The 23,135-nt window shown below is 34.6% G+C and overlaps 1 protein-coding gene across 2 annotated transcripts in view; it reads left to right on the top strand.

The window, feature by feature from the left end:
• PPM1B (protein phosphatase, Mg2+/Mn2+ dependent 1B) overlaps window positions 1-22,841 on the top strand; it is a 76,620-nt gene extending 53,779 nt beyond the window's left edge. Inside the window, exons 3-6 of one of the 2 annotated variants that reach the window (XM_027865262.1) lie at window positions 4,099-4,216; window positions 6,013-6,124; window positions 7,311-7,368; window positions 21,053-22,841. In XM_027865262.1, the coding sequence (XP_027721063.1) occupies window positions 4,099-4,216; window positions 6,013-6,124; window positions 7,311-7,368; window positions 21,053-21,082 (318 nt within the window). In that variant the 3' untranslated portion in view covers window positions 21,083-22,841. Of the gene's footprint in view, window positions 1-4,098; window positions 4,217-6,012; window positions 6,125-7,310; window positions 7,369-19,225; window positions 20,303-21,052 lie in introns of those variants that run through there. The other variant, XM_027865261.1, reaches the window with a different exon arrangement.
• Window positions 22,842-23,135: the final 294 nt, after the last annotated feature.

Below are 23,135 nucleotides of genomic sequence, written 5' to 3'. Positions count from 1 at the left end.
TTTTTTTTTCTGGCCAGTTAAATTGCCTAGAAATTTGCTCCCCTATATCTTCAACTTTATGTTCCTAGTTCTGCCCTCTGTGTAGGGCCAAACAAAATTTATTATTTTATATAAGACAGCCTTTTGTATTGTTCAAGATCCCTATAACCAAATTTTCCCTCTTAAATTTTCTCTGGATTAAACAATCACCAGTCCAGCGCCCTTAACAGTTATTCATCCTGTCTTACTATAGTGAAGGGGAATGGAGAACAAAAAACCAGCCTTTGGATTTGGTGATAAAGAGGTTGTTGGTGTTTTTGAATAGAAGATGGTTAGTAAAATGATATAGTAAATGATATAGTTGCAAAAGGTTGAGGAGTGGGTAGGTGGTGAAGCAGCAGATGACTGCTTAAAGGACTGACTGAATTTGGGGACAATGAAAAGATTCTTTATTAAACTGAGATCCCTGAAGTTAGCTCTGTTTCTAAAACCAGCTTTTTAAAAAAAAAAATGAGAGTAAAAAAATTTCAGACGATAAAAGCCTATTTCACTGGAATCAAATTTAGGGAACCTTGTCAGATTAGTTCAACTTTCCTCATAAAGAAATACTTGAAGAAACTAAGATCAGGAAATCTCTTGTATCCCATTTCCCATCTACATACAAGAAGGTTGATCTCTTCTTCCCTTTGAATTTGTTTGACTCAGAGGTCTGATCTGTTTTCCAGTCAGCAAATTGTGAGTGGGCTAGAGCTAAAACTGGGATTTGATAGAATCTTACAATTTGTCATCAGTCTTCTTCCTTAAACAAAGATCCCCACCACTGCACTCTTCACCCTTACCTCCACTATAGTACCTGGAAGATTAAAAGAAGATACTACTTTGTTCTTCACACCTTGCAATATTCTCTTTTTATTTATAGAAGCTTTTGAATATGTGTCAAACACTTGAGGAATATGAATTTGTATAGTATTAGTCCTGTAAATCTTGCTTAAGTCTAGCTGATAAATAGATATAAGTAAAATAGATGGTTGAAACCTCTAATTTGGGTGTTACTATTTACCTCTCAGATACAAGAAAGCTCTTTCCAGAATTACTCAGGAACTCATCACTGTTAGAACATTACAATCTTCTGAGACCTGAACTTTTGAGTGCCTAAAATAAACATAGACTAGATATTTAGTTTCTGTTCTGCAAATATCTTTTGTCTATTTTAACCACTCCCTAATATTCCTTCCTTCCTTCCTTTATTTATTTATTTGGCTAGGCAGTGGGGTTAAGTGACTTGCCCAGGGTCACACAGCTAGTCAGTGTGATGTGTCTGAGGTTGGATTTGAACTCAGGTCCTCCTGACTCCAGGGCAGGTGCTCTATCCATTGCTCCACCTAGGTGCCCCATTTTTTTTTTTTTTTTTTGTGCTGCCTAATATTTAATTAAATACTTTAAGCTTGCTATAATGTTAGAAATAAGATTCTATGGATATTTGGCTTTTAAATTCTTAGTGTGTGTATATATATGAAATAATAGGTGGCAAAATTCTGAGTATGGAAGCTGAGTAGTTAAAAGAGTTTGGGTAACCCTTTGATACCATGAGTTATACAATAATGTTATAAGAATAAAATTCTTTTTAGTTCAGATTCCAGAAAGGCTCTAAATTGTCAAATGGAATATACTTCAGGCATAGTTCCCTAGAGATTATTGATTTTGTGGTATGATTGAAAAACTGTTTGTTTTGCAAAAGTTCTTATTTATTTTATGAATAATATAATTGGGAAAATGTTTCAAGAATTATGGGTTCCATATTGGAATGAAATAGGTAGGTGTCATTCATTTGGAGGCACTAATTAGGCACTGCGGATGTGGCTCTGCACATACCTCTCACATCCTCTTCTTATCTCCCTCTCCCCCAAACAATAACAGCAACAACAATTCCCAGAGCCCAGGGAATTGAATTGGTTAGACCATACATATCTCTTCTGGAACTTTTGAGACCAGCACTTTCAAAGCTCCTGACCCTCTGATTTCTGTGAGGATCTCCTTGTTACTTCTGACTCTTTGTTAGATGAGGGGAAAACAGATAGCCTTCTCAAACCACAGCAGTTTAAAATGGCATTGGAGCTGGACAGATCTGGGGAAGTAGTGGGTGCCCCTCATACCTTACCCTTCCTTTGCAGAACTTGAGCTATTGTAGAATGGGTTTTGACTATTGTCCTGATTTTTAGTTGGGTGGACTCCCTGAATAACTCATACCTGCCTCCTTTTTGGTGCCCTTTGTGGCATTCTCAGTACTGACAACCTTCTCAGGCATAAAATATATTGGAAAGTACAGTTGGAAAAACAACCATATGATTTTAAAAAGATTTAATTTAAGTATTTTCCCTTAGAATTAGCAGACAGATGTTTTAAGCATGTTGCTTTCAATCTTGTAGGTGAATGCTATATATTGGTAAGACTTATGTAGGACTGGCTGTTCTTTCCACATTGAATTCATTAATTAGTATTTTAACCATCTGAAAAACCTCATTGTGCTAAAATACTCTCAACAGTGAGCTTAAAGTCGATCCTCAAAAAAAATTTTAACTCCATTTATCTGAATGCTCGTTATTTGGCTATAATTTTGATTCTCCACAGTCATGTTATCTGGTTAGTGTGTTTTAGAATCCTTAAATTGTTCTGCCCTTTTTGCATCCCTGCTTTGGTTCATCGTCTTTTTTTGGGGGGGGAGGTCTGGGCAATGGGGTTAAGTGACTTGCCCAGGGTCACATGTCTAGTGAGTGTTATGTGTCTGAGGCTGAATTTGAACTCAGGTCCTCCTCACTCCAGGGCCAGTGCACTGAGCCACCTAGCTGTCCCTGGTTCACCTTCTTGATTTTCCTGGTATTTATTTATTCCTTCTTCAATACAGTGTAATTGTGATGAGCACTATTTGGATATGATCTACCAGTTAGGCTAAAAACAAACAAACACACAAACAAAACCCCCTTTTTTTTTTCAGTGAATTCAGCTTTTAGAAAAGGGTAAAGGGCCTAGACAGGCGGAACAGATGTAACTAATTGGAGTATAATTAACAGCAACCACTAAGGAGACAGGAATAAGGAAAGGATCATCAATAAACAATTTATTAAGCTTCTATTATATGCCAGGCATTGAGCTAAGCTTGAGAATACAAAGAAAGGCAAAAGACAGCCCTTGCTGACAAGCACTTCATAGTCTGATCAAGAGGATACAACATGCAAACAAATATGTACAAACACACTATATAAAGAATAAACTGGAAATAAAAGAATCAAGGGGCAATGGAAAAGGTTTCCTTTAGAATGTGAAATTTTAGCTGGGACTTGAAGGAAGCCCAAAGGCAGACATGCAGAGGGAGAGTATTCCAGGTATGGGTGAAAAATGCTGAGTTGGGAGATGGTGTATCTTGTTCAAGGAACAGCAAGGAGGTTAATCAGAAAGTATGTTTGGAGGTGTGAGGTGTAAGAAGACTGGAAAAGGAGGTGGTGGGCAAGTTCTGAAGAATTTGGAATTCCAAACAGGTTTTATATTTGATCCTAAAGGTGATAGGGAGCCATTGGAATTTATGGAGTGCAAGATTGGGGGTGGAGAGGGGATGATGACTGAGGAGTGAGTGGTGTGTGACATGGGCAGACTTGTGTTTTAGGAAGACTACCTTTGGCAACTAAATGGAAAATGCACTGTGATAGATGAAGTCTTGTGACAGGCAGACCAACTAGCTGGCTATCGGCATAGTCCAGGTATTGAGGGGATGGAAGGTGGTGGCAGTGTCAGAGGAGAAGAGGGTGTAAAAGGTAAAATCCGTAGGCCTTGGCAAGAGATCAGATATGGAAGATGAGACTGAGTAAGGAGTCAAGGATGGTGCCACCTAGGTTTTGAGCTAGCTTGTGTAAAAATCAAATGAATAGCTACTTAAGGGTCTGTATGGATATCTGGAAACCATAGCTCTTTCAGGTCATTCTCAGATTGTCGTTAATCCAGTATAAAGCTGTATTTTCTTCCAGGATACTTACGTATTTGTATAATTCCATTTTAGATACTTTAAAGGGAATGATTAGAAGCTGGTAAGCAAAATCTTATCTAATCTTCTCCTTTTTTAATATACAGGGAAGTCGAGATAACATGAGTATTGTGCTAGTTTGTTTTTCAAATGCTCCTAAGGTCTCAGATGAAGCAGTGAAAAAAGATTCAGACTTGGATAAGCACTTGGAATCACGGGTTGAAGGTAAGAAAGCTACTCTGGTTTATTTAAGAAGAAAAGAGGGGGGAAACTGCCTCTGCTTTTAAAACAAAGAGGTTGGGGTTGGGATTGGGATGGAATTTATACAAGTAGAGATTTTTAAAGAAACCCTTTTTTGCCTTGTCAGTATTTGGGCCTAAGGTACTTGAGGGTCCCATAGAAAAAGAAAAAAGTATATGCTTCTTTTAAAATTATTTTCTAAATGGCAAAAAGTGGGGGTATATTATTTCAAAATAGTAACAGTTCAAAGTCTACATTGCTGGTAATACTGAATGATTATAATGACACTTGTCCTAATTCATCATTAGTAACTATTATGTACTTTGTTTTCATCACTGAAATTCTACTAGCTTAAACTCTTTTAAGAGTTTTGTTATTAGCTGTCATATTTTTATTCAGGTTAGATTGCCAAACAGGATACAATGGAAAATTTTAGTTTAGAATTTACCTTCATACTGATGGTCGTATGATGTTTATGCTGACTTTGTTATTAGCACATACCTTTTAAGAGGTTGGTAACCACCTTTTGGAAACCTGTGTATTAAAATGTACAAAGTTGGTACTAACTGCAGGAGTAGGATTAGGGCAGACAGTTTTGTTTATAAAGGCTTTCTGTACATTTTCACCTGTTTTTAAATATTTCCTCAAAATCCATGTTTTCCTCCCCACTAAAAGCCACCAAAGTTTCTTTTAATGTATGCTCCCCATTCTCCCTGCCGAGTAGTACCTACCCCATCTGACCTCTTATTCAACTTGAGTTCTTACTTCTTCTGTGACATGTTCCTATGTCGTTAGATACTCTACCAGTCCTTTCCACCCCTTTGCACTATTTAAACTGTTGATCATATCTTATTTATCTAGTTCTCTATTTTAATTTCCAGTTTTTAATACAAGAAGTATACTTAGCTGGTGTAAGAATAAAATTGGTGAGATGAATAAGATACTATCTGTGAAAGCACTTTGGGGAAAAAAAGTTTAAAATATTACATAGATACACAAAAAGTATTACTATAGCTAAATTAAACTATTTACAAAGATTTAGTTATGAAAGTAGCTTACATTTCTAGTGACATGTGGTTCTTCAAAATATGCTTTTCTTCACCCATGAAAATGCCTAGTTAGTAGTTACTTTTAAGGTAAGTGGCTATTTTTAAATTTATACAATGTATATTATAACTCCAAACATTTATTTAATTTAATTTATTATGTAAACATTTATTAGAGTTTTGTATCTATATAGTTCTTTTTTGTTGTTCATAGTCATTAATATAATATATATTTAAGATATATATTATGTAGCTCTGTTCTTTAGGAGCATTTTTTCCATAACCAAATTTTAAAAGGAATATTCTGAAGGGACTCAACAGTACAGTTTGAAGTTAAGTTCTCTAGTTTTCCTAGGTGTTTTGTTAGAAGATACAGACAATATCTAAATATCTTACCCAACTGGACTAACCCTTGGTAATATCCAGTTCTTGGGGATCAGATATCAACTAGCTTTGTAATTTTATAAATAAATTTTGAACCTTTTAAATTTTAGTAATTTGTGATTATAACTTGAAACAAATTGCAATGTTCAAGAAAAACCATTTCTTATATACAAGCAAAGGTGAAATTTCAAAGTATGTTAAACATTTACAACAAGACTTTATTTTCTGCTCTTTTTAAAAATGAATACTTTTGACATAACAAGGAACCAGTGTATGGGTTTGTTTCTGTCTTTGTTTTTTTACTTCCTCATGATCATCTTATTAATTCATGTGTTATTTATTTTCATGCAGAAATTATGGAGAAGTCTGGTGAGGAAGGAATGCCTGATCTTGCCCATGTCATGCGCATATTGTCTGCAGAAAATATCCCTAATTTACCTCCAGGGGGAGGTCTTGCTGGCAAGTAAGTAGAAGAAAGATAACCAATTTTGAATTTTCTATGCATAGTAATTAAATCTCACTATGAATAAGAGAACATAAGTATTCTTATGATAGATAACTTACTCATTTAATGCTTCAAAGTTTACAAAATACTTTATATTTATCTCATTTAATTTTCATAATAACCCAGTGAAGTAAATGTTACAGTTATTTATCTTCATTTGATAGATGAGGAAACTCAGCCTCAGAGAGATGGAGTGACTTGGTCATGGTTGGAAAGTGAGTGCTTAGTGAGAAGGGGACTTGGTGCCTGAGCCTTTCCTTCTTCCCATGTTCAGTAGTCCCACCCCTGTGCCAAGTAGCTTAAACACCTTGATTCTCCAAACCTAGTAGGGGCTCATCCAGGGCTTCCATTAAATTAGATCAATTTAAAGAGCTTTGCAAGCTTTAAAGCATTATACAAAAGCTCAATTGTTTTTACTATTTTACCTACTTTCCTTAAAGGACTACTAGGTAAAACTTGGAAAAGGACTATTTTTTTTTTTAAAGGAAATTGGGGTTAAGTGACTTGCCCAGGGTCACACAGCTAGTAAATATCAAGTGTTTGGTCTGAGGCTGAGTTTTGAACTCAGGTCTTCCTGACTTCAGGGCCGGTGCTGTATCTACTGTGCAACCTAGCTGCCCCTGGAAAAGGGCTATCTTGCTAGATAACTCTTTTTCTTCTTCTTCTTCTTCTTCTTCTTCTTCTTTTTGATTAGGCAGTGGGGTTAAGTGACTTGCCCAGGGTCACACAGCCAGCAAGTATTATGTGTCTGAGGCTGGATTTGAACTCAGGTCCTTCTGAATCCAGGGCCGGTGCTGTACCCACTGGGGCACCTAGCTGCTCTCCTAGATAACTCTTAAATAGTCTTCTAGCTATTTCTAATGGACCTTTCTGCTCTACGAGGCAGGAGCGTTTTCAGGAACAGGCTATAGGCCCCCTTCATTGCTAAAGTAATGAAGAATGTGTTGTGCAGGATAAATCAAGATGATTCAGCAGATTCTAGGAACTAGAATTTTTTTTGTGGAAAAAAAAATCTGTCTTGATAGCATTAATTTTAAAGCTGGCAGTACACTTTGGATATAGTGCAAAATTAAAGCTATATTATTAATTTACTGATTAACTTATTTTAAAATATTTTCACAAAGGTATTTCTTCATGTTTTTAGGCGCAATATTATTGAGGCTGTTTATAATAGACTAAATCCACATAGAGAGAATGATGGGGTAAGTTTTTGTTTTATAAACTTTAAAAGTAATTTTATAATATGATAAATTAAATATAGCTAGAGTATACATAGTAAACTTTAGATGTGATAAATGTTTCATTCATAACAATATAAATCAGTTGTCATAAGCTAGTTTTTAATTCTGTTTTTACAAAGGAATATGTAGTGCCTGCCTTTGGAAAAATTCAGTTATAATATAGATTTTTTTTCTATTAAAAGTTGTGTTAGTTAAAAGGAATCTTTTATGAATTGATTTAAGCTTAAGTTATTAGAGTTAAAAGTACCTCTTTATGTGGGTTTGATATTGTCTATCTTTAAAGTAGTAGTTTTTATGTTTATTATAAACTTACTCAAACATTTTACCTCCTTTCATTTCCCTTTCCCATCTCTACCCCTTTCTTTATTTTAGAGAGGCAATATGCTGTCTCACCCCTTGTCCCCTGTCAGTAGACTGTTAGCAACAGGCAATAGATTTAAAATTATGAATTTTCTTTGTTTTTTTCTGAGGCCAGATAAGCAGAACAGTTCAGTTTAATTTTCCCATACACCTATTCATATGAATATCTGAAAATAATTGGATTTTTCTGTTATCATAGAAATATAAGAATCTTAGAGAAATCCTGCAGTAAGCTCTTAGGGGAATGTGTAAATCTGAACTGAATCATTATACTATGGGATGATCAGATCATGTCCTTTCCCCTATAATTTCTTATTAATGCTCTTTTGAAATTCTGATGAACTTTTCAGCTAGTCATCAAAATATACACAGTCATATCAACTATAGAGAATTTTTAGCGCTCCAAATTTTAAAGTCAGTTTCTTCCCCCCAGGTGAGAGCTTATTTGCCCATAGCATGTATAAGGCTCTACGTGTCTCAAAACAAGTTACTTGGGTTTTTAAATTTTACTTGGAAAGCTTAGATAGGAACCATAAAGCTCAGTGGAAAAAATCTTTCAAAATAAATAACTCTAACACCATTCACATATCTTTAACTATTCTTATGAGGCCGTAAGAGTCTTGGTTGCATTGTTGCCAGAAGTTGTTATTTTCAGAGCAGGATCATCATATCATTCACTCACCCTATTTTAGCAGCACAAATACTTCCAGGAAAGTATCATAAATACATAAGGTATTTAATGAGTTTTAAAGAAGTTGATCCTGAATAACACTATTGATACACAGACAGAAGAACTTTGACTAAATGAATATAGGGCATTAAGATATCAAAATTGTGTGTGTGTGTGTGTGTGTGTGTGTGTGTGTGTGTGTGTGTGTCTCTTCAGCCATGTTGTAAGCTCCTTGAGGTCAGTAGCCGTGTCATAAAAATGTATATACTGGAATATTTAAATTGACATATAGGAGAGTACTCTACTATTTGTTTGAGCAGAGGATTATCAAGCTGAAAGGGCCTTTAGAGAAGATTTCATCATAGACTATTGATGTAAAGGTGGGCAGCTAGTCTAACCCCTTCATTTTATGGATGAGACCCCAACAGGACAGGTGGCTGTAACACAGTTACACAAGTAATAAGTGGCAAAGCTGAAATTGTTAGGCTTCTCAGCAAGCATTTATAGTTGTGGAAGACTTAAAATGCTACTTCAACTATGATAAATATTTTTATTTTAGTCAGCCAACATTGTGCTAGACATTTTGACATCTTCCAGAAGATAAAAGTTAGTAGTTTGGTGAGCAGAAGTGGAGTCAAAATCACTTACTTTTATACCTATGAACATTTTGTTTTTAATACATTACTCTTGTATATGTTAAAAAAAAAAACTGGGCTAAAACATAGCTTCCTAATATTTATATAATCTGAAAAGAAAAGCATTTGGAATGTTTTTCTTAAAACATTGTTGAAGTATTATTACCTGGTAGATCCATTTAAATATTTAACTTTTTAAAAATAAGCCCTCTCAATCATTGTATATCTTATAATTCCTCGATCATTGTTTAAACCTTCCAAACTTTAAAACAAAATCTGATTCTGCTGAATTGAATTGAGCAGATATTCAATTTAGCATATGCTTATTAAGTACCTAATATATACAAGGCACACAAGGCAATTTGTCAAATATTTCAGAAAGTAAAAATTTGCTTTTTTAAAATTAGTGTGGGGGCAGCTAGTTGGCGCAGTGGATAGAGCACCGGCCCTGAAATCAGGAGGACCTGAGTTCAAATCCGGCCTCAGACCAAACACTTGACACTTACTAGCTGTGTGACCCTGGGCAAGTCACTTAACCCCAATTGCCTGAAAACTAAAAAATAAAATAAAATAAAATAAAATTAGTGTGAATACAGTCAATCCCTCTGGGGGGCCTTTATTAAGACAGCTTTCATGTTGTAGCTATGACTCAAAGCAATTAATTGCTTAGTAGCTGATGATAAAAGCCAGCATCTCCTGGAAGTCTTTCTAGTTTGGTACAGATTCTGTCCAAGTCTTTGCTTTCAGGAATTCCCAGTCACATCAATGCCATAATGCAGCTTTAGAATAGGGTTTGAGTAGAGGTATTTATGAAATATTTGAAAATAAAGTAAAATATATAAAAATGGAAATAGTCAGGAAGGTATATAGTGTGATGAATTAATTGATTTTTAATAAAGTGGGGGTTATCAGTTGTATAATCTGAGTGCAAATGTTGAACTGATCAGTGCAAAATGTTGAAAGTCATAAGAGAGGCTTCCTTTGTGTTGGCTAGCAACCTTGTATAGGAATTATGAGCAGTCATGGATAAGAATTGCAGAAAATGTTGTCTGTATTATAATAGGAAGTTTCCACTCTAATAAGATCTTTAATAGATAAGTGAAATTTTTTAAGCATATCAATTCACTACTTAACTAATTCACTAAACCTAATTCATTCATTTATCCAAGAAAGATTTTAGTGCCTTCTTGTAAGATACCACTAAAAACTAAGAAACAAAAATAAACAAATGAATAAAAAGAAAAGAATAAGACATGGGTCTTGTTCTTAGGGAGTCATAGTCTAATATACTTTAAGGTTATTTTTACTTGGCTGTATATAATTTTAAGTATATATTAGTATTTATATAGATTTCTCCCCTTAAGTCCCTGAAATTCTTGAAAATAATAGCCCTAATTTTTTTTTTCAGTGCAAATTGATTATTAATTAAGATTTGCAATATTATTCTCAGAGAATAAGTTATACATGGGATTGACACAAGTTGTGAGGACAAGAAAGTTAGGGTCTCTGGAGGCTGAGTAGTATTTAATGTACTTTAGAAAGTAACATTATTATTAAAGAATAATTCTTGTAACTTTTATTACCTTCTTATTACCTTTATTCTGGTAAGTATATAGTGCTTGCGTGTGTCTGTGTGTCTGTGTGTGTGTATCTGTGTGTTCATGTTCCCTTTTAGGTGTCTGTAAGATATTCAAAGAGATTTTGTGATAGCCAACTTCGTATAGCCTTTTTATTCCTCAGGTTTCTTAAGTGAAGTAACAGTTTTATGTTGAACCCTGTTTACATGCCCTACTATGGAACTATATGAAGTTAAAGTGTTTCCTGGTATTATAGGATACCATAGCATATAATCTTGTCCTAAATATCCTAAGTGGATACATTCCTTTATTTAGTTCCTAATTTAGAAGAATCTATTAGAGGTTTTGAGGAAGTGCTTCTGGATGATAATTAACTTTAGTGTAGAAACTTTTATATTCCTTTGGGAAAAAATGTGTTGTTGCCTACATTTATGAAAAGTACACAATAGGTGTATGAAATAATAAAGAGCCTTCAGGGAGTTTTCACTTTATTTAGGTAGATGAGGTTCAGTTGTTTAGTCATTTTTTTCAGTCATGTTTTCTTGGGAAAGATATTAGAGTGGTTTGTCACTTCCTTCTCCAGCTCATTTTACATATGAGGAACCTGAAGCAAACAGGGTTAAGTGACTTGTCCAGGGTCACACAGCTAGTAAGTGTCTGAGGCCAGATTAGAACTCAGGAAGAGAAGTCTTGCTGACTTCAGGCCTGGCACTCTATCCACTGTGCCACTTAGCTGCCCTAGTTACATGAGATGCTAAGATATAAAAGGCTAAATAACAGTTTAATACACTAGAAAAAATGTCAGAAGGCAGAACGTAATTAATTGTCAGGTGAATTGTGCGGACCATAATTGCTGTAGGAATTTAAGAGGCGCAGTAGAGGTTATTTCACAGTATAGATAGCTCTTAGTCGTGGGTAAAGGTTTTTAACTGTCTTAAAAGAGAGATAATGTTTAGATCAGTGGAGAGAAGAAGAAGGCATAATTCCAAATCAGAGGAGCAAGCAGTTACAAAAGAGTAAAGGCAGGAAAACTTAAGACGTGTTCTGGATTGAATTAGTAAGTTCATTTTTCTGAAATGTTTAGAAGACTAGTGGGAGAGCAGTTATGTTGGGACCTGGCAGTGAGGAAGTTTTGAATACTAGAGTAAGCAGCTTTGGACTTTATTCTGATGGGAGCCATTGAAGCCATTGAAGTTTGTTTTTTGTTACTAAGATTTAGGAAGATTCTGAGGGCCAGGAAAGAGCTAATCAGATAGAGATCAGTTGTGTGACTATTAAAATTATCTAGTCTAGTGACAATAAGAATCTGACAGTGGAAATGGAAATAATAAAAGTGACAAAAATTGCAGAGAAAGATTCAACATTATTTGGAGATCTGATACTTGGTGGGGAGAAAGGAGTGGAGGACGGAAGCAGTGTCAAGTCATAGCATATGGAAAAAAGTTTGAAACTAACACATGAGTGTGTTTTAATCTTTAATGTTAACTTTTAGATTTATTTGTGTCATAGTCTAACTTATTCTGTGCTTTAAAAAATAATTAGGGAAGAAGCCAAATTTTTGTTTAAAATTCACCTGGTTTTCTCCTTGGGTTTGTTCCCATTATTTAGAAATGTTGGCATAATGACCAAATCTTTTAAATTGGCATTCCTTTTGGTATAAAGAACACAGTTTAGTTTAAAGGAGAGTTTTCTACCCTTACTGTGATAAATTCTGTGTACTTTATTTTACTGTTCTCTTTAGTAGGTCATTTTATAAGAGTGTGATACTGGAAAATTTCATAAATAGAATCACAGAATATTAGAGTTTGCATGTAGTTTAGTCCTCTCACTTAGGAATTGAAGAGACCAAGACTTTCAAAGGTGAAGCACCTTGTCTAAGGTCATAGCTAATAAGTAGTAGTATGAGGTCTTTAGCTTGAATCTCCCAGGTTAAGTCTAGTACATGTTAATTCCGCTATATAGAAACATGAAAAATTATCTTTAAAATCTAATATGCTTATTGTCATTTTACTTTTTCCCTAAATGTAAGATTCTTTCATTGGGACATGAATGGCCACTGTTCTAACCAGTATTAATTGGTGGTTTCATATCAACTAAAAAAATGTTTATGGAGTGCCTTAAAAGTTTACAAAGCACCATGTATTCATGGATGATGGCATAGTGAAAAGAGTACTGAATCTGGAATCAGAGGATGAGTCTAGGCTTATATATATGGGTTCTGCTGCTTTCTACCTGTATGACTTTGGCACAATTCACCTAACAAAGGGAAGATCACTTCCCTTTTGGGTCTCAGCTTCCTCTTCTATAAAATGAGGCAGTTGAAGTAGTTGATTTCCAATGTGCCTTCCTGCCATCCTCACAACAACCCTGTAGTTATTATATTGCCTTACCATATCACCAGTAGCATCCTGTCAGCCTTGGATGACTCCTACTTTTTGCTGCTGTCACTCTTTATACAGGTGCTGCTGAATTTTCTCCAAAGGTGGAGAAAATAATGCAACCATTCTGACTGGGTTCACTATGTTGCTACACAACCTCAACTGGGTCCTTGATAGCGCTAGGCAGTGCTTCTACACTTCCCTTCTTAACTTAGTATCCCACTCTTTATGGTGGCTCTTTATCCCTCCTCAAACCTCTCATGGCTCCCCTTTTCCCCTACTCTCATCATTCCACTGGAACTGATGCCCCAAGTTGTTAGTGATCTCTTCACTGTCATATCTAAGGAGGACCTTTTCTTAATCCTCCTTCTTGACCATTCTGCAGCCTTTCACACTGTTGATCCCCTCTTCTCCTTTGTACTCTCTTTTCTCTAAACTTTGAGACAGCACTCTCTTGGTTCTCTTCCTACCCATGTGACTGCTCCTTCTCAGTCTCCTTATGCATTCTCTCTGTCCTGGGTCCTCTTCACTTGCTGATGTCATCAGTTTCCATGAATCTAATTACCATCTCTGTGCTGCTGATTTTCAGATCTGTCTATCCTGCTCTGATCTCTCTGCTGACCTCCAGTCTTAAATTTGCAGTTGCCTTTCATTCATCTCAACTGGATATCTAGTAAACATTTTAAACTAAACATGTGCAAACTGAATTCATTGTGTTTCCTTAACCTCTCTTCGTCCTCCCTCACTCAGTCCCCACATAATTTCCCTATTACTATTGAGGGCTCTGCCCTACTCCCAGTCTCTCAGGAGCATATCCTTGGAGTTATCCTAGACTCCTTGCTATCTGCTGCCCCTACTGCCCACCCCTGGCTGCCCTCATCTGTTGCCAAGGCCTGTCAGTTTCACCTTTGTATCACTTCTTGAATATGCCTCTTTCTCTGATTTATACTTTCCCCTCCTTGATACTGCCCCCTCTCTAGTACAGTCCATCATTACCTCATACCTGTATGATTGCAATAGCCTGCTGGTGGGTCTGTCCGTGTCCAGTATCTCCCCCTCCAATTTATCCTCCATTTAGCAACCAAGGTGATTTTCCTAAAACACAAATCCAACCCTCCACCCCACCTTAGTAAACTCCAGTGGCTCCATATCTCTTACAGGAGCAAATAAATATAACATCTTTTGTTTGGTGTTGAAAGCCCTTTATAACCTAGCCCTCTTTTACCTTTCCAGTCTTCTCACTCCTTATTCCCTGCCTCGTACTCTTCAATCCAGTGTCACTAGCTTCCTTTTTCTCAAACAATACATTCTTCTCAGCTCCTAACATTTTGTCTGGTTGTTCCCCCATGCCTGGAATGTTTTCCCTCCTCATTCGGAGGTAGCATGATGTGAATCTCACTGAACATTTCATTTTCTACAGGAAGCCTTTCCTTGCCATACTCTTAATTCCAGCCCCTCTCCTCTCAGTTATTTCTTATTTTTCGTATAGATAGCTTGTTTGTTGCTCTTCCCATTAGATTGTGAGCTCCCTGTGGGCACTGTTTTTGTTCAGTGGTTTTGGTGGTGTCCCAACTCTTGATAAAGATGCTAGAGTGGTTTGTTTGCCGTTCCCTTCTCCAGTTCATTTTACAGATGAGGAGACTGAAGTGAACAGAGTTAAGTGACTTTTCCAGGATCGCACAGCTAGGAAGTGTCTGAGGCCAGCATTGAACTTAAAAAGATGAGTCTTCCTGGCTCCAGAGTTTAGCATTTTATCCACTGAGCCACCTGTCCTTCTTTGAGGACAGAGACTGTCTTTTGCCTCTTTTTGCATTTTGTATTCCTTACCACTGTGCCTAGCAATTTAGCACTTAGCACTTAATACTGTGCCTGGCAAAAGGTAGTACTTAATAAATGGTTATTTTCTAAAGTGGGTTAAGTGGTAAGGATATTATTTCTTCTTTCATAGTCTAGGAAACAGGTAAGTGACTTGCTCAGGGTCACTTAAAGCTTATTAGTAAGTGATTCTAACTTAAATTTCTCCAGTGTTCTTTTCATTGTACTATCACTATTGAAAAGAGCCTTAGTATTACTACACAGGCTTCTTTTACTTCTTAGCTATTTTCATTTCTAAAGAAATTTTAATATCCTTTTGAGACATTGAAATCATATACATTTGATTAACTGCTATTTTAAAATTTCTGTCAGTTGGATTTCTATTCAGGTGAAAATGTGATTTCATTTCCAAGGAGGCAAGACCTATAAAAATCATTGAATCTTTGGCAGTGTCTCTTCATGCTATCTTTTCTACCCTCTGTGTCTATTAATAATGTTTGATTCCTGAGACTGATTTTAAATAAATTTTAGAAATATTAAAGCCTATAAAATAACAGATTTTGGGAAAGAAGACAGGTTAGCCACTGTAGCCTTTTTCTTTAGTGACAGATATAACCGCAGATAACGGGAAGTAAATCTTCTAGTACACTCTTAAATGTATTGATTTCAGGTTATAAAACCTGTGTCCTTAACTCAGAAGACAATGTAGTGTTGTGAAAAGAGCTCCAGCTTGTGAGTCTCAAGACCTGCCATCATGTTGCTATTCCAGTAATTAGTAGCCATGGTGTCATAGGATTTGAGGGAAAGAACTCTTGATTTCATTGGAATGGAAGCCAAAGTGAGGAAACTTCCCAAAGCTACCAGGACAGTTCAGCAGCTGTTCTACAGCAGTATGTCTGGTATAGTCTATATCAAAGGTGATACTTGAACCCAGGGCTTCTTGATTTCAAGACCACTGTTACACTCTCTCTCAGGAGAGAACATTTGAGATGATCTGTGAGCTGCACTGTTTTTGCAGTTCAAGGCACCTTATTTTAGTTTGAGAAAGTCTGTCATATACTAGAAAGATTGCTGGATTTGGAATCAGAACTCAGTCAGGCTCAAATCTGGTTCTCTTATTACAGTCGTCAGTTCATTTGCCTTGCCTACACCTCCATATCCTTATCTTGTAAGATGAGGGAGATTGGACTAAAATTACTTCTCTGTTCCTTTCCATCTTTAATTTGATTCTGTGATATTGTTTATAGATTATAAAAGTAAGGTCCAGAGGTTTTAAATGAACCTATGCTCATACAGGTAGTTAGTTACAGATCCAGAATGTAACCCCAGGTCCTCTGACTCCAAATATAACCATGGGCAAGTGATTTTCCCATTTTGGGCATCTATTTCCTCATCTACCAAATAAGGAAATTGCATCAGATAATTTCTACCATCTTTTTTGTGGCTGCTGGGTGTAATTAGACTAATTATTTTTAAAATCATAGGCTACATTCTAGCAAATACCAGGGTATATGAAAGAATTATACAAATTTGTAGAGAAACATAAACAGCTCATAAGGGGGTTAGTGTTAAGAGGTGAGTTTCATCAAATTAAAATCAGCAATCATTAAATGCCTTTTTTTTTTTTAATAAGGCACTGTGACAGGTTTTGAAGATGTGATCCCCCAAATAGTCTCAGGCCTCAGCAAGCCTGAATCCTCCACTGGAGTTGTGCGTATTAGATACAGAGGGATTTGAGGAAGAAGAGAGCACACATAGTTGCTTCCAGATTGGAATCTGGCAGAAAGTCATCTAGTAGCTCTGCTCATTCGTTCACATCTCCATCAATCTGAAGGCAGGGGAGGGGGGTGGGTGAGAGGGTGGGGAAGGAGTAGTCAAGGCAGAACTGGGAAAATCGTAAACTTAGAGGGCACATTTCTTAGACATCGTAGGTACTCAATCCCAGAAGAAACTGATAGAGCTTTAGAGCATGGGTGACATTCAGTTTTAGTGAGGGTCCAGAAAATATTCCAAATAAAGACTTCAGAATTTCTAAGGCAGAAACATGTATGAATGTCTTTTTGTAGTGCATTTTCATGCCCCAAGAACATGGCCATTAGTCCTTATGAGAGCTTTTAGATATTTAATGTAGACATTTTAAACCCCGCCCCCCCCATTTAAGATAAATTGTGTGAAGTTGTCAGCAGAGAGAGATTGACAATTCATTTCTATAAGGTAACATTTTTTTTTTTCCCAAAATGTCATCTTGAGGTTATTTGAGGAAAGTTAGTTTTTAGAAGAGAGTAAATGGGCTGTTTTCCCAGCCCATGCTTATAGCTATTTACTTGTACTCAAGCTACTTCTGGCCTAAAGTATTTTAGTGTCTTTGATGTGTGGAAGCCTTGAAGTGGGCGGTATGGTTCAGTAGTAATAGACATTCAATGGCATTCTTTTCCTTTGCTTTCTTTTTAAGGATGATTACCTAGCAAAGTATTAGGCTGTTACTATTACAAGCTACTAAGCTTGAAATCCTTAGGATTACAAGATTTTGTTAGAGATGAAAGTAACAATAGCAGTTGAAATAATTATGAATTTAAAGATATAATGTTATTTAGAGTTTAAAGATCTAATATTTGGAAATAGTTTTGCATGATAAAAGCTAACCTGAAGCTTTAAAATGTGAGTGCTTTGATTTATACTAGTTTTCTAATCTTTATAATAATGAGCAGTAATTATATTCCATCAATAGAAATTGGGAATGAGAATTTTGTTATGTTGACAAAACATTTGGAAGAGGGAATATTGAGCTTCCAGGACCCTGCCTTCTATCAGCCATACCTTTAGATGAGGAGAAAGCTGTGAGCTGCTCTAAAAGATTAGAAATATTGTCTTAAATACAAAACTAGACACTAGGTCAAATTTAATCAGATTCCTCTTATTTGTATTTCATTTGGCAGTAATTGAGACGGATCCTCCATAAATAGCACAAGTTTTCGCCATTAAAAAATAAGAATTCATTAGATCATTATTTTGCCTAATACTTTTTGTTATTTTCATTCCTTTAAAGATCCATGGTTTCTTTGATTTGAATATTTCCTCTAACACTGTAGAGTACAGTCCCTTAATAATGGCCAAAAATTCATCATAAGTTGTCCAGCCTCTTCACAATTAGCTAGGTTTATCCTTGGGAGACAAACAAAAACATATCGCCCGTCTTTTTACTCAAATCCTTTCCAGCTCTTTTTTTTAGTGGTGGGGGAGGGAAGGAGTGAATTTTATTTTAATTTTTTTTAATCTAAATTTTTATATACTGACAATCCAGAAGAACTGATAAATTAACAAAAATTTAAATATACAGAGAACCATGTAGGGAGTTGGGATAAAAAGTTAGCAGTTTTTAAAATAGCTCATTAGGTAAAATGTGCTCCCTTAATATGGAAATGCAGATCATATTTCTCCAAAGGTGATAAAAGGTTTATATCAGGTTATCTTATATCAAATAACCCTTGATTGATAATCTGTAGAGAACTTCAAGTAGATTTTGAGTAGAAGGTAATGAAAGACTACACAGTAATAGCTAAAATTTAATAGTATGTAAAATTCAAGTTGTTCATAGTTTGAATTAAAAACATTTAAAAATCACTTATATCTATATTAGTATCCTAAGCTTGGTTTAAGAAGAAGAGTTTTTTTTTTCTCTTCCAAAATGTTAAGTTACCCAAACCAAGTCCAGTTTTGAGTAATAATAATTTATAGACAACCTTCTAACATAGCTGTTTTTAAAGCAGATTCATGTGGTTGTTAACTAATACTTTTATGTTCTTTTGCAAGGCTTTAAAACATTATTATATATTAAACTTAATTTTTTGTTTTTATAAAAATTTATTTTGTTACTTTTTGGATGGGAGCTACTCTCAAATTCCCATAACACTAAAGGCATTTTTTTGGTTATCATTAGGAATACTTATTTTTCAGATAATTTGGAGTTATATGATTTATTATTAATAAACATCATAAGACCATTTGTTAGATGTACAGCAGGGTATACTGGAAATTATAACTAAGTTATATAAAATGAGATCATTGAATTATTGTTATAAGAGTGCTTTCAATTTCAGAAATTTTAAATGCTTTCTAATAAAATATAGCATTAAAGAATATAAAGATCTGTTCTCTAAAAATAGCATTTTGAATACTGCATATTTAATTGATGATTAAGCGTGGACTTTTTTCATATGTACATGGTCAGACTCCTTAGATTCTGCTTGCTTAATAAAATGGTCTTATGTTTAGATAGTATACCTCATGATAGAAAAATGAGTGTTTTTGCTATAGTATGTTATGTTATATGTTAAATTATCCTAGTTTGTCTACTGACACTGGGGTCTTGAATCTTAAAAAAAGGCCTCCGATGATGCTGAGGAAAGTGGATCACAGGGAAAATTGGTGGAAGCTCTCAGGCAAATGAGAATTAATCATAGGGGAAACTACCGACAACTTCTGGAAGAGATGCTGACTAGTTACAGGCTAGCTAAAGTACAGGGAGAAGAAAGCCCTGCTGAATCAGCTGCTGGAGCTACTTCTTCGAACAATGATGCTGGAGACCCAGTGACAGTGCTGGAACCCCATACTGAAACAAAATGTGATCTTGCTGAATTAGAACATTCTAATGAAGATGCAGGGACAAAGATGAGCGATTCACGCATATGAATTCTCTCTTTTGTTAATATGTTTATGGTCTTTGATTTGACGGTTTTGCCTAGCTAGTATAATGTATGCATTTGTGTATCAGTTTGTTATGTGAATCTTGGAAAACTAGTTTTATGTGTACAGTCTTATTTTTTAAGAAGGCCATTTTTGCATATATTTTTTATCAGATAATTCAAAGTTTGGTATAGTACTTTAAATTTAATAATTATATATCCTATTTCATTTTACAGGGTGTGCCTGAAATCAGGTCACCAGTTAAAGTCAGTAGTTTGGGGTTTTTTTCTGTTTCTTTCTTGAAATTGGACTACACCAGATGAGTTCTTACCTGTTTCATTAAACTGAGATTAATTTCTGTTGTGGACAGGTTCTTTGTTAATACAGAACTTTATTGTTTTACATTGTTTTACGTATTAGTGAACTCAAAAGTTTTATAATTTTGCCATTTGTTTAGTATTAGTTATTACAGAAAGGCTAATGGTGGCCTTTATTTCTTTCTTGGAATGCTCTCTGACATGTTTGAAATTGTATTTATTTTAAAGCACTGTAGTTTTATTTTTAGAACTTGTGAGAGATTGAATGTTTCTTTTGACTTTGTGTATTCTCTATAAAACAAATATAGTTTTAGAAAAAGTGTACTATACCTGAAACTGTGGTTTGTAGTTTCTGTATAGATGATATCTGTACAACAAAATGTATATGGAATTGTTTAGTATGGAAAAAAAAAGTTTGTGTTTAAGACTTCCCCCCAATAAAGCATGAAATGTGGAATAATTTATGCATGCTGTAATTTTTTAAAATGGATTTTAAAGATTACAGTTTTTATATCCAAGTGTATACTGGAAACCTAATCCAAATTAGAAATTTGTACTTAATATGTGAGCAAATCTTTTATACAAACCTTTGGTCATTTTTAACTGGCAGGAAAAAAAAGTACATGTATGAAAATATAAAATTTTATTTTGTCCATATAATTTTTAAAACTAGCTACTTTGATAAAAGTATTCGTTGCTTAGAAATAATAAAACAATTGCTTTCTATTTCTTATGCTAGGAATACTTTTAAAGCTGTATTTTTTGCTTTTGTTATAATTTATTTTCAAATAAAAAACTATTGATCACTCAGCAGAAATGATTTTTGTTTTTCCCCTGATGAATGTGAAATTCTGTACAAAATCAATTTTCTGGCTCAGCTAAGAAGGCTTGTTTTTCTGAAAGTAATTTATGGATAAACTCTTAAGTTACTTTAAGTGGAATGGAAGTGGCAGTGATACTCATCGGTATATCTATCTTCCTGCCATTTCCAAATGAATTTTTGAAGTATGATACAATTGTGATTTGGAATTTTTAAAAAGGCTTAAGATAGTGGGAATGGAAATGACCTGTGTATAAAAGCAGCTTTTCAAAAAGAAGGTACTTTTGTTTGTGTGATTTTTGTTTTCCTTTTTAAACTTTTGAAATTCAGTCCATCATGGGAGTAGTATAGGTGAATAATATTAATATTCTTCCTTTTCTCTTCCTGTAGGGTGCTGGAGATCTAGAAGACCCATGGTAGCCTTACAAATCTACTAAAATGCTTTTGATTCTGAAAATTGGGGGAAAAACTTTTAATCACAGTTTTCTTCAATACCAGGGAATAATTCTGGTGGATTTCCAACATTTTGTGAAATGAGCAGAAAATTATCAGAATTTTCCATCATATGTTCATTTTTGTGTTTTCTGATATTGCCACTCTTAGCATTGCCTATACTACAGTATTTTTGCCAACCTCAGGCATACTGATTACATCTGTATTGAACTTGATTACTAGAAACCAATGGAGTGATTCTACCATAAATCAATAAACAACCATAAATCAATAAATGTGCCTGAGGTGCATGGGATTATAGTTGTACTCTGAAGATACATTCTGATTTTTATTTTAACAAAACTCACAACATATAAGCATGTAAGAGTACAAATAATTGTCTGAGACGCTACTTATTTCACTTTACCAAGTTGGAAAGCTTTTGAGGCTCTGTGGCTTGAAATGTCAGTTGGGCAATATGCTATAGGATGTGAATTTATTAGTATTGTTATTTTTATTTTTATTTTTATTTTTCAGTTTTACCTGTAATACCAGACTGGGTTCTCCAACAGTGTCCAAATTGTGATGTTGCCTTGCTTCAAGATAAGTGTATTTGGCAATAATAAGATCATTTTAGGCATCAAAATTCCTTCAGAATTTTACCCATGTGCACAACACATCTTTAACTTCTAACTTTAGAAGTCTCCTTAAACCAAACTGATTTAACTTATAATTAGTTGCAATTTGCTTTGACATCTCACTGCTTCAGTTTTTTATTATGAAAATTTGCCTTTATAATGTAAATTGTGATTTTTTTTGTTCTAAATGTGGTTTTTCTATAGTTTGAATTTTCAGCTTAAGATAAAAACAGAAGTTTTATGTAAAATTGGTATTTTTATTTTGTATTATTTTCAGAACTCAGAATATCACTTTGAGATTACTATAAATACAGTTAAAATTATCTATTTTAGATCTAAGAAAATATTACAGAGATATTTTCATGGGTTCCGTGACCTTTCATTTTATAAACAGTGGGCATGGTACAGAGTGGCTGTCATGTAAGGTACTTGAAGATTCTTAGTTTAATTCTATTTTTGCAATAACATTAATTTTTCTGAATTCTTTTGAGTTGTGCATGTATTAAGCCCAGTTAATGCTGAACATGAAGAGTATTTATCTAAAAGAAGCTATTGGGTAGGGGAAACAATGAATGTATCCATCTGTATATGATTTACATGATGTGGATGCCTTGTAAACATTTTTCCTATTTGTTTAAACTGTGTTTCAGCGAGGATGTTATTGCCCTGTGTGTAGTTTAAGCTAATGAGTCATCAACTGGTTTTGTGTGAAATGGAATTCATGGTATTTTCTGTAACTTTTTCCGTAAGCTGTGTCTGTAAAGTGATACATTTGCCTACAGCCAGCTTTTCTAATCATCCAATTTCATTGTGCATCTGATTTTTTTTTTTTTTTTTTTGGTCTATAGACAATTATTGCCACGGTATTATTTTATTTATTCATTAGATTTTAGCCTTGTAAGTTAAAGTGTTTTAAATAATGTTAACCGGGTTTGGGGGTTGTTAAAAGATAGGGAATGAAGAATGCAAAATGGTTTATTGTTCAGACTGTTCGCTCTGGTCCAACCCTGTACTGATGATAGTACCTCCCAGTATGATATTGTGATGTTTCATACAATGCAGTGAACATAACCAACTTGTTATCTTCAATAAAGGATTGATAAAAACAGTGTGATATGTTGCTATTTTGTATAAGGCATTTTTATAATTAATATATTTAGAGTATATTATTTTAAATTACAAAATATGCAATATACATCTTGCTATAAAACTTGATAGAGAATCAAGTAGGTAAAAAATTATTTCAAGAAAGAAATTTTAAAAAAAAATGCATAGAGTAATACTAATTAAACTCCATATTACTCTTAAAGTAGAATTGTACCAAAATGTCTAACTTTAATTTTTATCCACCTTTTTAGGGGGATGGTCAGAGTGAAATCAATTCTTATAACTTCAGAGGTTTA

This window comes from Vombatus ursinus, unplaced genomic scaffold (assembly GCF_900497805.2).
Source record: "Vombatus ursinus unplaced genomic scaffold, bare-nosed wombat genome assembly UNPS02014778.1, whole genome shotgun sequence".
Lineage (NCBI taxonomy): Eukaryota > Metazoa > Chordata > Mammalia > Diprotodontia > Vombatidae > Vombatus > Vombatus ursinus.
Note: the sequence above shows the minus strand (reverse complement) of the source record. Positions and strands in the feature narration are given on the sequence as shown.